Raw genomic sequence first — 17,439 nt, 5'->3', positions numbered from 1 at the left:
TTATGGAGCTTTGGGCTTGGAAAATTTTAAGAACTTTGTGTTGAATTGTTAAAATTAGTACATTGGATAATCACACCTTGAGTTAGTTTCGGTATAGACATTCATATATCAACCATGAACTGAATTTTTTAACTTCTCCGAGTGATTTAAATTTACGAAACACAATCCCAAAAAATTTCTGACTTTAACAAGCAAAATTGGTGAGAACAGTTCCAATGAGTTTTCTTTTTGTTGTATTCGCCTAAGTTATCAAAATGCAGTGAATAAGTTGTAAAATAATGTTTACAGCTTAAATCGAAGTAAATGAGTAGGAGCACTTTTGAATAGATTAAAATGTCGGATTCAAATCTTGAAGTGAAAAAAAGCCGTGCTATATTGTCATAAACATATCTTGGCAATACATTTACATATATCTCTCAAGAATTTACGTTTTGTTCATTAATCGAAAGGGGAAGTAACAGCAGATTGCATCGGTACCCAACAGAGGACACAAAATTGAGCGTCAACTATATTGATTCTAAAACAATTATAACCGCCAAAGTAAGACTATTGTTCCTACCGGCATACTGTACATATTACTCAGTGAAGTAAAGAATTCAAAATCAAAATGGGATCGTATAAGGTAATGAATAAACATCAGCATCGGCAAGATATTGTCCTCTCGGCCACAAACTCGAACTTCTACCACAGCTAGGAACAGAACTGAAAGCTTTGTTGTTGGTACTTTGTCCATCTTGCTTTCTAGTTCTTCCAAAGAGCCAATCCTCATCATCCGTTTGTTGCTCCAATTGAAGTGGTGGTGCTACCCATTTCTCAAACAAGGCCTCATAAGCAGATTCGGCAGGACTTCTGGTACGAGGAGGTAATGACACAACATTACCTTTCGAACTAATGTCCTTGACAGATTGGATCTTTGGTTTGGATGAAGAGGGATCGTTGACAGCAACAGCTGTTCCAGCATAGGTGAAGCCAGTATTTTGCTGAATAGATCCACGACTGTTTTCATCTCTTTTTTGATCAACAGAAATATCTCGACCAGATGTAGAACACGTCTGTTCACTGCCAGCTGATGAATCCTCTTGCTGGCTTAGTGAGAGTTTGATTCGGATGATTTTGCCTGTTAATATCAATAACATATTAATGGTTGTTCAAATGGACAATATAACTTACTTCATAAAATAGCCTATTTTCCATAAAAATAACCCACCAGGCTTACAACCTTCATTAGACTGTAATGAAGCATCCCTTTTCCTCTTATGGTTGATCTGAGTTCCATCAGACAAGTATCCAGGGCTCTGAGGCCATACAGGTTGTCCATGCTCTTCAGTGAGACCACTCCTTTCTAATTGTTCTGCTTCAACTTTGGTTCCCTTAAGAAGCTCCTTAGCTTCTTTTAAGCATTCCTTTTGTTTCTGATCATTCAAGTCACGGCTATGGGAGGATTTTTCTTTACGTTCTTTGCTTTTGTGTTTCTTGTCCTTACTTCTCTCTTTCTTGTCCTTGCTCTTCTCTTTCTTGTGCTTACTTTTCTCTTTCTTACTATCATTCTTGCTCTGTCGTCTTTCAGATTGGAGCTATAACGCACCAGAATAACCAGTTCAAAAAATAGCAGACGACACAAGCACCAAACAGATCAACCATTCCCTAAATAATATAATGCAGCCCTTCAAAAACGGGTATCTATTCCTATAGTAAAGGAGAGTATTTATCTGGACTCGGATAATCATATATTCTAACTAGCAAACTCATACATTCATATCATGTATTCATATGCCTGAAGATATCATCATAGGAAAAAAGGTTCTACGAAAACTTGATGTAAAAGCGTTCATAATAATCAACTAACGGGAAACCCTAGATCTCTTCCATTTAAAACATGTAGAAAACAATCCATTTAAAATAAAAGGAACTGGGTTTTAAAAGCATTTAGAAAACCATGATGTCCACATGATAAGTAAACGATCTATAAAAATTACAAGTTACGTTTGTTGAAGTGTTTTGATTTTAAACGCGGAACACATCGATACAAGATCCAAGAACGAAGAGTACGACATGCAACTAGCAGAACCCCAACAAACTATCTATACACTCGACCTCTCAAAGATCTCTTGTTCCTTTCAGAGATATTACACAGAAGAACCAAACTAAACCTAGAAACTAAAGTCCAAATAATCCAAAATCAACATTAGGGTTCAAAACTTGTAACTCTCGGACCTAACCGATACAAGAAACCCACATCCATTGTTACCCCCATCGACGCAAAAATTACAAGAAAAGCCGTTCCTGATTACAGATATACCCCAATCCAAAAAGTTACAATCCCAAGAGATCTCGCAATCAATTGGAATCAGAACACAATTGAATCCAGCATACATTATGAAAACCAACCAAATAGCTGAAACAAACCTTAATCGATTCGATCAAGGCCGCCTCGGTGCTAGCCACCTTCCTCACGTAACCAGGAGGTGGGTAAGGAAAGCAGCGAGACATCTGTGTCTATTATGGGAAGGATTCGGCAAAGATTTGAAAGAAAAAACAGAGAAGAAGTTGGGATTTGCGAAAAAACAAAGACGAAACGAGATCGCGATGAAAACCCTAGCGGAGAACGAAGAACTTCTTGATGAGGCAGCAATTCGGAAAACCTAAATGCCTTTACGCGGCTATCAAAAGGGGGTGGCCGTCTATTTATAGAGCCGATCTACGGACTTTAGACTCAAAATACCTATTTACCCTTCTCCTTATTCGTAGCTTTTTTACGCTTTTGATTATGTTTTAATTAATGATTTGATTGTTTTAAAGGATAAAATAATATTCATCATACTCGTAGACTTTTATTTGATATGGATAATTTCTATTTAGACTATCACCGATAAATGAATATATTTATTATATTTAAAAATAAATTGATTTATCTTTCTTATGGTTAAATTTTTTCAATTTTTTTTAGAAGAAAAAAACTTGATAGTTTTCAATTTATTAAAGATTCTTTTTTCACTTCTACCTTTTAGAAGAGTTAGCTTAAAAAAAAAATTAATCACAAGACTCTTTTAATTCAATAAGTAAGTAGAAATTTAAGATTTGAACTCAGACGGTACATGTCAACCTGTTCACTATAATAGATTTGTGCCTAAGTTAAATAGTTGTATAGATTATACATTTATTTTTTCTAAAACTATTCCATCTCTAATTGTACATCTTTTTAAATTAAAAAAAACTATTAATTTTGTGTTCAATAAACGTTGTATTTACAAAGCACATGGTACATTTTTAAGAACAACAACTAAAAGGTATGAAGATTTGAAACTAGGGGTGTACATGGATTGAGTTGGAGAATTTTTCGATCGAGATGGTCGGGTTTGCTACGAGAATGATCCGAATTGGGTCTCCAACCAAACCCAACACAACGTTGGGTTGTCGAGTTGTTTATTTTGTTCCTTTAATATATTTTTTATTAACTTAAAATACTTGAATTTTTCATCAACACATGTTGATAACTAAAATTTCATCAAACTCAAATGTTAAGTAGCAAAATCCAAGCTATCTATTATATAAATCTAAACTTAGTTTTTAAAAGTATAACTCAAACCTATCCCAATCCAATCTGAAAAAAAATATAAAATTTAACCAAACCCAACCTAAAATTAAAACTAACTCAATCTAACCCAACCATTACAATTTAGATTGGGTACTTCGTGTTGTTCAAATTGTTTTCGAATTATTTAAACATCTCTATTTGAAACTCAAACTTCAAGAGAAGATATACATATCATTATTTTTATTTTATAAATAAGTACATGTCAGTTATAATTGAGATATAGGATATAGGGATGGATAGTTTCAATATTTGATGGCATATATAAAATTTTTAAATATAAAATTCAATCCGAATAAAGTTTTTAGAAAAGGAACTTACAAATTAAAACAAATCATGATGCAAATTATGAGTAAGAATATAATAAATGATTTTTTTATCTTAAATCAAAAAGAGAATTTGAACTTTTTAAAGGGCATTTTGGGAAATACAATAGCATGGAGCGGGGTTTGTTTGACGCGTTTCTATACGTAAGTAGGAAAGTTCCAAAGAGTTGTAATCTACTGCATCGCGGACAATCGTAACATTGTGCACCCGTCTTTACATCAACGGCTGGTATCGTAACATTTCCTCTGCCCCAAACCCTTGCAAAACCTTGGAAGAAAAAATCCAACAACCACTGTGATCTTGGTTGCCATGAGAAGGATTAACGGAGTTCATCTACTCCGCCGAATTGTGAGTGGTGATGCCACCACCGCCACCGCTTACCAGCGGCTCCTCCGTCAATCGACGGTGCTAAGAACGTGTGCTGGATCGAATATTCGGTGTTTCTCTAAAGTAGCGAATCCATTTGGTTCATATCATCCTTCGCCTGTTCGTAAAGTTGCTGGAAATGGTCGGTGCGTCTCTATGGCCTCTTCGTCGCTGGCTCAAGATTTGGCTAATGACCTACCGCCTCCGTCGCTCGTGCCCAAGGATGTGGTTCTCTATCAGTACGAGGCTTGCCCGTTCTGCAACAAAGTTAAAGGTAATTAACCGAACGTCCTAGAGGAATTTGTAGAATATGAAATTCTTGTCAACTCGAAGAAGGTGGATTACAATAAACGAGTCTTGTGAATTCTAGATATGGTAAATAAGTTTTGAATGTGGATGAGAAGCAATTTTTCACATGTTTGGATGGATGTTTTTCTTTTTCTTTTTGTTTTTTTGAAATCCGTGAGTGTCTGGGCAGGTTACGACTAATCTCGCAAAAAGTAGATATGAAATCCTAAATAAGTATACATGAACCTTATGTTATTTTATAAATTACATTGAATGAAGCAAAGTAGGTGCTTAAGCTAGAATTTTTATGTGAAGTTACAATTCTATTGCATCACTTCTTTTCTTGGTCTTTAAAATTGCTATTAAACTTCTTTTTCCCTCAGCATTCTTGGACTATTACAACGTCCCTTATAAAGTAGTGGAAGTGAATCCAATCTTCAAAACGGAGATTAAGTGGTCTGAGTACAAGAAGGTGCCAGTTCTGATGGTTGATGGTGTACAGATGGTGGATTCTACAGGTTCATTCTGATCCGAAATCACTAGGAAAAATGGAGAATATATTCTTTTGTCATGTTATAATGTTTTCAATCAGTGTAATTATAGATAATTGGCCTGTTTTACTTGTACAGATATAATTCATAAGTTATACCAAAGAATTCATCCTGAGAACTCTTCGTCGAACTCGGAAGAAGAAAGAAAGTGGCTTGGGTATACTTATTTTACATCTCAAGCTTCTGAACTTTTTTTTTCAAGCAGCTTTTCTATGGACCCATTGGATTTTAGAAGCAAACAAATTCTTTCCTGATAAAGAATTTGTTTGACTAGTTTGTCTTTCAACATTTTTGTGCATATGTGACTGATGGATGAGGATGTCTTGACGTGTAGGTGGGTGGATAATCACTTGGTGCACGTTTTATCGCCAAACATATACAGAAATTACAAAGAGGCTCTTGAGTCTTTCAACTACATAACCACACATGGTATGATAGCTATGAACTATTTTAGCTGGCTTTGCCGCATAGTTAGCATATTGTATCATATTTTTTATTATTTAATTTCCGACTTCATTATCTTGTCTCATCACATTGAATTATGTATTCACTGGAGGGTTGTTTGTTTCTAAATTATAAAATATCATTCACTTTCTTATTGTATTGAAATAGGTAAATCTCAACTCATGATCAGTTGTTCGCATGACTCATGAATCAAGCTGTGGGGAGTTAATATTTATGCTCATTTAGATCTACGATCCAATAAAATGTATATATATGTTTATTATTCTATTTGTTTGTGTTCATCAATTGCAGAGTTAAAGCGAGAGAACTAGAGAGCTAGATTGAAATTAGAGAATACAAGGATGGATGAGCAATGGTCTCTAAAATGCTATGTTCAGCAGTAGGTTGATACGGCTAAGAACTGTGTCTAGGATATGCATAGAGTCACTTTTTGTTTTATGCTCATTTAGACGTAGACTTGATCCGACAAAATGTATATATGTTTATTATTCTATTTGTTTGTGTTCATCAATTGCAGAGTTAAAGCAAGATAACTAGAGAACTAGATTTGAAATTAGAGAATAAATTCTTGAGTACCTGACTTCCCTGTATAACTTTAATATGGTGCAGGGAATTTTAGTTTCGCTCAAAGGATAATAGCAAAGTATGGCGGGGCTACAGCCATGTATTTTGTTTCCAAGAAATTGAAAGAGAGACATAACATCACTGATGAACGCAAAGCCTTATATGGAGCTGCAGAAACATGGGTGGATGCACTGAAAGGCCGTGAGTTTCTTGGTATGCTTAACTTCATTCACGATTCTGTTCAGTTATAAATAAGGTAAAGATATTTGAGAAGAACAGTTCTATTTTATGACATATTTGTCTCTGGATAGGTGGAGCAAATCCCAACTTAGCCGATCTTGCTGTCTTTGGTGTCTTGAGACCAATCCGACACCTTCAATCTGGAAAAGATATGGTAGAGCATACAAGAGTTGGTGAATGGTATTCTAGAATGGAGAAGGCAGTGGGAGAGTCTGCAAGGATTGACTCTGGAAGTTAGTTCAATTTACAGTTTTTGTTTCTCGATATTAACTCCATGTCTTGCCAGGTTGTAGAAAAATATCTGAACATTTAGAACCTTAGATCATAAAAGCTCGTCTGTGAGAATAATCTGCTAGATCCATGTTACAAATTGGGATTTCTCTTGTCCTTTCAGACCATTGGAGAGTCTGAATGTTGTACTTAAAGGTGGTGTTGCCGCATTATAGTTTACTGTATTGATTTTGGTGCATGCCCCAGTTGGTCCTATACATGTGACCCGCTATCAGGAAAAGAAAATCTTACAGGATCAACGAGAGTTTTCATAAAACTTAATCTCTTTACATGATCAAGATTAGATTTGATTCGTTTCCATAAAGTAGGATTAGACTATTACAATGGATCTGTTTCTTATGGGCTCGGCTAATAAAAAGCATCATGTGCTGAGGTTTGAGAACAGCCTAAATGCTTACAAAGAGTATAGATAAAACATACGCACATCCTTTTCCATATACATATAGTTTAGAACAGCTTTAGGATCTAAAGTCCATGATATACCTTTACTCCCCTCTGTAATATTTCCCATACCCCTAATTTTCTGCCATTCAACTCCAACTTTTCATAGATAACATGACGCATGGTGGAGAAGGTTACCATTGTTCCACAAGCTTTAGGAAGTGACATCACCACCTAAGAAATACTCCTTTTTTGTTTATTTATATTGGTGCTCATAAAGCTTCATGGTTGGTGCTGTGTTCTGGCTCAAGAAGTATTCCGTCTCTCAATTATGACCTACTAAATTAGGCTGCCATTTAGGCCTTGGTTGGGGTGTCCTCAAAATTTAGTAACATTTTCCTTGGTGAGATCTGAACTGTGGATAGTCGCCATTTTGGTGTTTCGCTCACCTTTCAAGGGCTCCCTGATGTCAATAAGATTATGATCTTGAAGTAAATGGAATGAAATGTCGAGTCCAACAGCTCATAAAAGAACCAATGAGATACTTTAATTATGTAAACAGAATTCGGCCTACTAGTGAGAATAATTCAGGTTGAAAATCCACCTTGAATGGCTCTTCGTAGTAACCTGGATTTTTCCATTAAACTACTACTTTTGTCTGAGAAACGACACCACGGATTTGTAGAAGGATGCAAAGGTTACAAGCAATATATAAAGAAGTATGCATGCTACGGCCATCTAAAATTTTCTCAGTTGAAAATGGTAAAGTGCACTATTATTTTAGATGGACTTGGACAAATCACAAAAGGCTCGATAAATATATAGGACTATGTATGGAAAGGACCAAAACATTCTTTAACAGAAACATTAAAAAAATATCAATATTTACTCCGTTATGTTATTAGGGTGGGGGGCCTCTCTCGTATTTCGTTGTTTGTGTTAACGTATTCTCTTTTATAAAAAGTATATATAACAACTCGACTTCTTAGGACAACTAAAAGGGGAATCGTTATTACATGCATGCATAAATATTTACATTGAGGGACAAAAACAAAAAAAAGGATTTTGGACTGCTTAAGTGTATAATGAAACTATTTTGACTTTAACTCAAGATTTTAAATCGTTTGAACCAGGATACTCCTTAACATGAAGTAAATAAATAAATAAATGAGAAGACATAAAGGTTCAAATGCAAAAGCGTTTCTAGTTCCTTTGGCACTGTCATGGATTCCTCTTATCAGTCGTCCGAGTGTCCTTGTCCTTACCTGAAAAAAATGTAAAGATAAAGGTTGAGTATAAAATACTCTGTAAGTGATCCCATTACCGAGATCAAACTATGCCTCCACAACCAGAGAATGATGAGCTCGTGGCTCAAACAATTACAACTGTCTCAGATAATGAAAAGAAACCAAAGGACGTACTGTCTTGCCTTGAGTCTGATGGTACACCGTCAAACATGGAAAAGTAACATGAACGTGAACCTGTCGATCTACGCATGTCTAGCGGCCTGAAAGCACACTGTCAAACACGGAAAAGTAACATGAACGTGAACTTGTCGACTCACACATGTCTAGTGGCCCGAAGGCACACCGTCAAATATGGAAAAGTAACATGAACGTGAACCTGTCGATTCACGCATGTCTAGCGACCTGAAGGCACACCGTCAAACATGGAAAAATAACATGAACGTGAACCTGTTTGTTCACGCATGTCTAGCGGCTTGAAGGCACGCCATCAAACATGGAAAAATAACATGAATGTGAACCTGTCGATTCACGCATGTCTAGCTGCTCGAAGGCACATCGTCAAACATGAAACTAGACCCGTTGGTCTTCTGAAATATAACATGCATCAAGGCGAAACGGTAAACTGCCCTATTCGTCTAATCATGCATCATATACATAATTTCAGTACTGTTTAGAAATTCAAACATGCTCATAATACTTATAACTGTCATGCAACAAGGATATCACAAGGACAAAATCACGCTTCTAATGTCCATTAATTAACTTGTAAATCGAATCTAGGCCACCTGGCATGAAGGCACCAATAATGGTATCACTTACCTCAACTTGGTCACAAAAGTCCACGCAATTAATTCCTTAAAAACCCTTGGATAAAACTCGAGTCAATCCTATGACATTAACCACAAGTTTAGTTTAGCAACTATGGCCTAGAAAGTGAGTACAAGATTAAAATTCTTCCAAAATCTTGAAAAAAATCCAGTTCTTGCCCAAAACAAACCAATTCTTACCCAAACTCAAAATTTTGACAGAATAGGCAGTAGCGGTCAGCGAAGTCAACGGTGGTTGATCGGAACGATGATGGAACTTAGGCCAGCATTGACTGAAATGAACGACTGCTTCTATCGGAGGCTAGGGCAGTTGGGGAGGGCACGACCAGATCTCTAGTGTCTGGAGTCGACAAGGAAGGAAAAAAAAAACCCCAACAACTTTGACGTTGATCGGGGAACGGCGTCTGGCGCGAGGAAGCAGCAGCTGGCAGCTAAATTGACAATGACGTTAGCTTCGATGACGGCGGCGAGACGAGACGATGACTAGGGCTGTGGATTTTCGCGATTCTTGAAGGAAAACAAAAAGGAGGGTGGTGGGTCGAGTCTGTGCGTGGCTGAGGAGAGAGAGATAAAATTCTAATTTCTTTTCTTTTTTCTTTTTTTCTTTTTTTTTTTTTCCTTTTCCTTTTCCTTTTCCACATGTAAATATATAAATATAACTTAAAACCTCTTTCCTTTTCCCTTTTAAATTCCAAATTCCCAATTCATTTTCCAAAAATATATATATATTTTCTTTTAAAACTTTCAACAAACAAATCTAATTATCTCCATAGATAATCAAATCTCCAAATGCAAGCCAAATTAAAACCCAATTAATTCTAAATAATTAAATTGTATTTTAACTTAGTCAAATACATAAATCTCAGATTCTGATTTATCAAAGCAGTCTAACATAAATTAAAACTTAATTACAAAATAAATCGGGGTGTTACATTCTACCCCCTTTAGAAACTTTCGTTCTTGAAAGTCCTAATCCTGCAAAAGCTCGGGATAAAGCACCCTTACGTCGTCCTCGCGCTCCCACGTTGCTTCCTCAAACTGATTATTCCGCCAAAGGACCTTCACCAATGTTATCTCCTTGTTGTGCAAAACTTTCACTTCCCTGGCCAGGATTTGAATGGACTTCTCTTTGTAGCTCAGGTTCTCATTCAAATGCAAAGGCTCATAATCCACAACATGAGATGAGTCTGCTACGTACTTCCTCAACATGGAAACATGAAAAACATTGTGAACTACAGAAAGGGATGGGGGCAAGGCCAGCCGGTAAGCTACAGGACCAATTCGTTCCAGGATCTCAAATGGCCCGATGAATCGAGGGTTCAGCTTACCCTTCTTGCCAAATCTCAACACCTCTTTCATAGGTGCCACTTTCAGAAACACTTTTTCACCTACCTTAAACTCCAGATCTTTACGCCTAACATCAGCGTAACTTTTCTGCCTACTTTGAGCCATTAACATTTGGGCCCTAATCTTCTGTATTGCCTCATTCGTGATTTGTACTAACTCAGGTTCTAGTAATTTCCGTTCCCCAACCTCATCCTAGCATACGGGTGACCTACAACTCTTCCCATAAAGGGCCTCAAACGGCGACATGCCAATGGTCGCCTGATAACTATTATTATAGGCAAACTTTATCAAATGTAGGTGAGAGTCCCAACTTCCTGAAAACTCTAATGCACAAGCACGTAACATATCCTCTAATGTCTGGTTTAATCGCTCTGTCTGACCATCAGTTTGTGGGTGAAAAGTTGGAGGTAAATCGAGGGTCCCTATCAGACATGATGGACACGGGCATCCCGTGCAACCTTACCACCTCTTTTATATACAACTGTACCCACCTATTCACTGAATATGTGGGCTTCCCTGGAATAAAATGTGCTAACTTGGTGAGTCTATCCATTATAACCCAAATCATTGTAAAACCCTTTGCGGTTCGCGTCAATCCCACAATGAAGTACATCGAAACATTCTCCCACTTCCATTCTGGTACGCTCAAAGGTTGCAACAAGCCTGTTGGCTTTTGTCTTGGGGTCTTCACCTGCTGACACATTAAGCACTTATTGACAAACTCTGCTATCTCCCCTTTCATGTTAATCCACCAGTAACAACGTTTTAGGTTTTGGTACATTTTGGTACTAGGATATATAAAAAATAGGGAGTTATGAGCCTCCCATAACAAATCATTCTTGAGGTCACCGTCTGCTGGTACACATAAGCGTCTCCGAAAAGTAAGACCATTATCTGCGGACATGGAGAACTCACAACCCTGCGCTGCCTTCACCTGTTGCACTATTTCAACCAGGTAAGGATCACTCTATTGAACATTAATAATTCTTTGCCTCAAACTCGTTTGTACTGATAACTGTGCTAACTGTGCAGAGACCTCCCCTACCACCACTGCTTTCTCGGCCCGTTCCAGGTCCTTACATAACTGGGTCTGTCTAGTGATAAGGGCTGCTGAATGGGCTACCTTCCTACTTAGAGCATCCGCCATTACATTTGTCTTCCCTGGGTGGTACATAATCTCGCAATCATAATCCTTCACTAGCTCCAACCACCTACGCTGCCTCATGTTTAACTCCTTCTGAGTGAAGAAGTATTTTAAACTCTTGTGGTCGGTGAAAATCTGTATCTTTTCGCCATACAAGTAGTGCCTCCAGATTTTTAAAGCAAAAACCACTGTTGCCAATTCCAAATCATGTGTGGGATAGTTCCATTCATGGTTCTTTAACTGATAAGAGGCATAAACAACTACCTTACCTTGCTGCATCAATACGCACCCCAAACCTCTCTTGGAGGCATCACTGTAAATAACAAAACCACCTGTTCCATCCGGCATGGTGAGAATTGAGGTAATAACCAACCTTTGCTCGAGATCCTGGAAACTATCCTCACAAGCCTTACTCCAAATAAAGGAAGCTCTTTTTCGGGTCAATTAGGTCAGAAGGGTGGCTATACGGGAAAAGTCCTTCACAAATCGACGATAGTAGCCCGCCAACCCCAAGAAACTATGTACCTCTCCAACTGTGGTTGGACAAGGCCAACTCGTGATTGCCTCAATCTTTGTGAGGTCAACAGATACACCTTCCTTGGACACCACATGCCTTAGAAAGGACACCTGTTTTAATCAAAACTCACGCCTGGAAAACTTAGCATAAAACTTTTGTGCCCTCAAGGTCTTTAGAACCTTTTGTAAATGCTCCTCGTGTTCTGTCTCTATCTTGGGATAAACCAAAATGTCATCTATGAAGACTATCACAAAGGTGTCAATAAATTCCTTAAACACTCTATTCATTAGGTCCATGAATACTGCAGGAGCATTGTTAACCCAAATGACATCATGATGAATTTATAATGCCCATACCTCGAATGAAAAGCTGTCTTAGGAATATCACTATACTTTATCCTCAACTGATGATATCTCGACCGAAGATCAATCTTAGAAAACACTATAGCTCCTTGCAACTGGTCAAATAAGTCGTCAATCCTGGAAAGTGGATACTTTTTTTTTTTTTTTTATAGTCACCTTATTTAATTCCCTATAGTCAATGCAAATACGTAATGACCCATCTTTCTTTTTCACAAAAAGTACCGGTGCTCCCCACGAGGATACACTAGAGTGGATGAAACCTTTATTCAACAACTCTTGCAACTGAACCTTAAGCTCCTTCAGTTCTGCTAGAGCCATTATGTACGGAGCTTTGCCTGACTCCAACTCGATAGCAAAGTCTATCTCCCGATGCGGCGGTAGACCTGGGAGATCCTTTGGAAAGACATCCAGGTAGTCTTGTACTACTGGCTCCAAAGTCAAGGAGACCTCAGGCTCTCTAGTGTTAACAACACTAGCCAAGATACTCCAGATACTCTAGATACCCCGGTTAAGCAACCTCTGGGCTTTCATGGCGGAAATTACTTTGGGTTGGACCACGGTCCCCGCCTCTTTAAATTTAAAGCTGGCTCCTGTGGGAGGGTTAAAAATCATCTCCTTGCGAGAGCAGTCTATACTGGCATGATTAATAACTAGCCAATCCATGCCCAAAATCACATCAAAATCTCGCATGTCTAAGACTATTAAAGTCACATCCAGTGTACGACTCGCTACTTCAATCTGACATGCTTTTATCTTCTCCTTTGCTAACATAATTTCTCCAGACAGAGTGAATACCAGAAATACATAGTGCAAGGGCTCTAATTCTAACATGGCATGTTTAACAAATATCGATGATATAAACGAATGGGATGAACCAAAATCAAACAATACCAGCGCAAAGTGTCCCAAGATTGGGAGCGTACCTGTCACAACAGTGCCTGCTTTCTCAGCCTCATGCCAGATGGTTGAGTAAACACGACCTTATTGATGCTGAGGCCTATTCGAACTCCTCTGTTCATGGCCTACAAACTGGTTCCCGTAACGGGACGTGTTTCTATTAGGGCATCTATCCATCGAGTGCCCCTCCTACTTGCAATGAAAATAGACCCCGGTGCCTGCCAAACATCGTCTTCAGTGACGTCTTCCACACGAGCTACACACCGACCGATTTCTTTCTGCCATACCTGCCTCGGCAACCTGTTGCTTAAAGTGTTGAAGCGGTCTGCCTGAGCTTTGAATCTTCTGATGGGGGTGAGGCTCGAAAGCCTTCTGATCTACCTTCCTCTTCTGACCTGAGGAATGTTCCACCCTAAATGCCTGTGAATGCTCGTCTCCCGACTGTGGGTCCACCTCAACTGCCAAGCGAAGTGCCTCAGCATGAGTGGTTGGTTTGAAGGCTCGCACAATACTTCGTATACTGTCCTTTAGGCCTTGAACGAACCTCTCTACCCTCATAGCTTCCGTAGCAACCAACTCCAGGGCAAAACAGGATAGGATGTCAAACTCCTGGTCATACTCCTCTACTGACCTGTGTCCCTACCTCAGCTCCAAGAACTCCTTCTGCTTATTGTACCTCAAGTTGGCAGAGAAGTACTTCGCGTAAAAGCGCTCCTTGAACTGCTCCCATGTCACCAGTTCCCCTCCCACGCCCAACATTCTTTTTGCCGATTGCCACAAAATTTATTCTTTGTCAGTGAGCATGAAAACGACACATTGCACTTTCTGATCTTTTGCGCATTTCATATAATGGAAAATCGTTTCAATCTTGGATATCCATAACTCTGCATTGGTAGGGTCCTTTAGTGACCCATTGAAGGTGTTGGGGTTGTACTTCCTGAAATCTCGCAAATGCTTGGCCTCCACCGAAAGGCCCGACATGCTTTGGTTTTGGGTCATGTTCTGAGTCTGGACTTGCGGCATCTGATCCTACGGGGGTGGCGTCTGTTGGAATTGGGCAAACTAGGCCATTCGTTCATCCAGCATGTCCTTCGTTTTACTCAACACAGTTGATGTAACTGCTTCCCCAATAGTGGTTGTCCATTTGGTAAACTTTGATGGAATGACTGGGGTGGCCTGCATCTGTGGTGGCGTGGCCGTGTGCTGGGCTCTACTTCGTGTCTGGGTTCGCTGCCACCCTGACCCTGAGGGGTCTCTAGGTGACAAGGAATCCTCTGGTATTGGAGGGTCTTGAACTTGTGAATCTTGAATTTATGGATTCTTATCATGAGGATCTTGATCTTGAATTATCAGATTCTGTTTTTCGGGAACCCGTCCCCTTTTGGTAACCCTATGACTGCCTCTTCCCCTAACATGCACCATTTCCTGATAATTGTTCGCAACCAACCCTTAACTACTTTCCTTACCAGTAAAACACATCAAATGCAATCATAAATGCTACATATTTGGGTGCATATTGTCCTAGATACTTTTCATAAGGGACATACCTGACAACGACGAAGAATTTGTTATAAGCCGAAAGGAACAACCTGGACTTATATAGTAAGTCAGTTTACAGAACCTAAAACACGGGCTCTGATACCAACTATAACAACCCGACTCCTTAGGATAACTAAAAAGGGAATCATTACATGCATGCATAAATATTCACATTGAGGGACAAAATAAAATAAAATAAAATAAAATAATAGGATTTTGGACTGCTTAAGTGTATAAAGAAACTATTTTGACTTTAACTCAAGATTTTAAATCGTTGACCCGGGGTACCCCTTAACATGAAGTAAATAAATTAAAAAATAATAATAAATAAAAAAACATGAGAAGACATAAAGGTTCAAATGCGGAAGCGTTTCTAGTTCCTTTGGTACTGTCACAGATTCCTCTTATCAGTCGTCCAAGTGTCCTTGCCCTTACTTAAAAAATGTAAAGATAAAGGTTGAGTATAAAATACTCAGTAAGTGATCCCATTACCGGGATCCGACTATGCATCCAAGAATGATGGGCTCGTGGCTCAAATAACTACAACTATCTCAGATAATGAAAAGAAACCAAAGGACGTACTGTCTTGCCTTGACTTACATGTCTAGTGGCCTGATGGCACATCGTCAAACATGGAAAAGTAACATGAACATGAACCAGTTGATCCACGCATGTCTAATGGCCCAAAGGCACACTGTCAAACATGGAAAAGTAACATGAATGTGAACCTGTCAACTCACGCATGTCTAGCGGCCCGAAGGCACATTGTCAAATATGGAAAAGTAACATGAACGTGAACTTGTCGATTCATGCATGTCTAGCGGCTCGAAGGCACACTGTCAAACATGGAAAAATAACATGAACATGAACCTGTCGGTTCATGCATGTCTAGCGGCTTGAAGGCACGCCGTCAAACATGGAAAAATAATATGAACGTGAACCTGTCGATTCACGCATGTCTAGCGGCCTAAAGGCACACCGTCAAACATGAAACTAGACCCGTCGGTCTTCTGAAATATAACATGCATCAAGACGAGACAGTAAACTGCCCTATTGGTCTAATCATGCATCACATACATTATTTCAGTACTGTTTAGAAATTCAAACATGCTCATAATACTTATAACTGTCATGCAACAAGGATATCACAAGGACAAAATCACGCTTCTAAAGTTCATTAATTAACTTGTAAATTGAATCTAGGCCATCTGGCACGAAGGCACCAGTAATGGTACCACTTACCTCAACTTGGTCACAAAAGTCCACGCAAATAATTCCTTAAAAACCCTTGGATAAAACTCGAGTCAATTCTATGACATTAACCACAAGTTTAGTTTAGAAACTATGGCCTAGAATGTGAGTCCAAGATTAAATAAATCCTTGGGGTCTAAGTTCAAAGGATAACTAACTAGAACTTACAAAAAACTTACCCAACTCAAAAAAAAATTCCGTCGAAAAGAATAGTCTCTTTCTCGATAGCAACGCCCCAAAATCTTCCAAAATCCTAATCCTGAAAGTCCACACAGTGATATTAACCCAAATTACTTCCAAAATAAAGTGATACCCCAAAAATCTTGAAAAAACCCAGTTCTTGCCCAAAATAAACCAACTCTTACCCAAACTCAAAATTTTGACAAGAATAGGCAGTGGCGGTCGATGAACTCAACGGTGGCTGACTGAAATGACGACGAAACTTAGGACAACGTCGACTAAAATGAGCGACTGCTTTGATCGGAGGCTAGAGCGGTTGGGGAGGGCATGACCAGATCCCCGGTGTCTGGAGTCGGCAATGAAGGAAAAAGAAAAAAGCCCGACGACTTCGACACTGATTGACGAATGACGTTTGGCGCAAGGAAGCGGTAGCTGGCGGCTAAATTGACGGCGATGTTGGCTTCGACGGCGGTGGCAAGACGAGGCAATGGCTAGGGCTGCAGCTCTTCGCGATTCTTGAAGGAAAACAAAAAGGAGGAGGGTGGGTCGGGTTTGTGCGTGGCTGAGGAGAGAGAGAAAATTCTAATTTCTTCTTCTTTCTTTTTTTCCCCATTTCCCACATGTAAATATATAAATAAAACTTAAAACTCCCTTCCTTTTCCCTTTTAAATTCCAAATTCTCCATTCTTCTTCCAAAAATATATATATTTTTCTTTTAAAACTTCCAACAAACAAATTTAATTATCTCCATAGATAATCAAATCTCCAAATGCAAGCCAAATTAAAATCCAGTTATTTTCAAATAATTAAATTGTATTTTAACTTAGCCAAATATATAAATCTCAGATTCTGATTTATCAAGCAGTCTAACATAAATTAAAGCTTAATTACAAAATAAATAAATTAAAGCTTAATTACAAAATAACTCGGGATGTTATAGTATAATTGTAAATATCTCTATTTTGGAAATTGGTATACCTCGTTTTCGGTTTGGTATGTAATGGATATTTATAGGAGAGACTTGGTAGAACTTAAAAATCTTCTGTATTCGAACTTTGCAATG

The 17,439-nt window shown here is 38.6% G+C and overlaps 3 protein-coding genes and 1 long non-coding RNA gene across 5 annotated transcripts; 1 reads left to right on the top strand and 3 right to left on the bottom strand.

The window, feature by feature from the left end:
- Positions 1–485: 485 nt before the first annotated feature.
- LOC120075833 (DNA ligase-like protein) lies at positions 486–2,666 on the bottom strand. 2 transcript variants are annotated; one of them, XM_039029520.2, is made up of 3 exons: positions 2,407–2,666; positions 1,208–1,574; positions 486–1,117 (listed from the first exon to the last, which is right to left on the bottom strand). In XM_039029520.2, the coding sequence occupies exons 1-3, from the start codon at positions 2,488–2,490 to the stop codon at positions 603–605; spliced, it is 966 nt and encodes a 321-aa protein (XP_038885448.1). In that variant the 5' UTR covers positions 2,491–2,666; the 3' UTR covers positions 486–602. The 2 variants fall into 2 exon arrangements, with proteins under 2 accessions (XP_038885448.1, XP_038885449.1); XM_039029521.2 differs by having other exon boundaries at positions 1,220–1,574.
- Positions 2,667–4,094: 1,428 nt separating this feature from the next.
- On the top strand, positions 4,095–6,860 carry LOC120076579 (uncharacterized). The gene is made up of 6 exons (XM_039030451.2): positions 4,095–4,559; positions 4,957–5,091; positions 5,203–5,281; positions 5,459–5,553; positions 6,199–6,366; positions 6,465–6,860. Exons 1-6 carry the CDS (start codon positions 4,229–4,231, stop codon positions 6,629–6,631), a joined length of 975 nt encoding a protein of 324 aa, XP_038886379.2. The 5' UTR covers positions 4,095–4,228; the 3' UTR covers positions 6,632–6,860.
- Positions 6,861–7,998: 1,138 nt separating this feature from the next.
- On the bottom strand, positions 7,999–9,767 carry LOC120076580 (uncharacterized). Its single transcript, XR_005481579.2, has 4 exons — positions 9,320–9,767; positions 9,132–9,199; positions 8,487–8,583; positions 7,999–8,330 (listed from the first exon to the last, which is right to left on the bottom strand). It is a non-coding gene; the product is annotated as an uncharacterized LOC120076580 (long non-coding RNA).
- A 240-nt stretch (positions 9,768–10,007) lies between these two features.
- On the bottom strand, positions 10,008–10,597 carry LOC150036410 (uncharacterized). Its single transcript, XM_090312832.1, has one exon. The coding sequence runs from the start codon at positions 10,595–10,597 to the stop codon at positions 10,109–10,111; it is 489 nt and encodes a 162-aa protein (XP_090168958.1). The 3' UTR covers positions 10,008–10,108.
- Between the last annotated feature and the right edge of the window lie 6,842 nt (positions 10,598–17,439).

This window comes from Benincasa hispida, chromosome 4 (genome assembly GCF_027475165.1).
Source record: "Benincasa hispida cultivar pf3 chromosome 4, pf3_genome.v1.1, whole genome shotgun sequence".
In the NCBI taxonomy this organism is placed as follows: Eukaryota; Viridiplantae; Streptophyta; class Magnoliopsida; order Cucurbitales; family Cucurbitaceae; genus Benincasa; species Benincasa hispida.
This window is presented reverse-complemented; position numbering and strand designations above follow the sequence as displayed.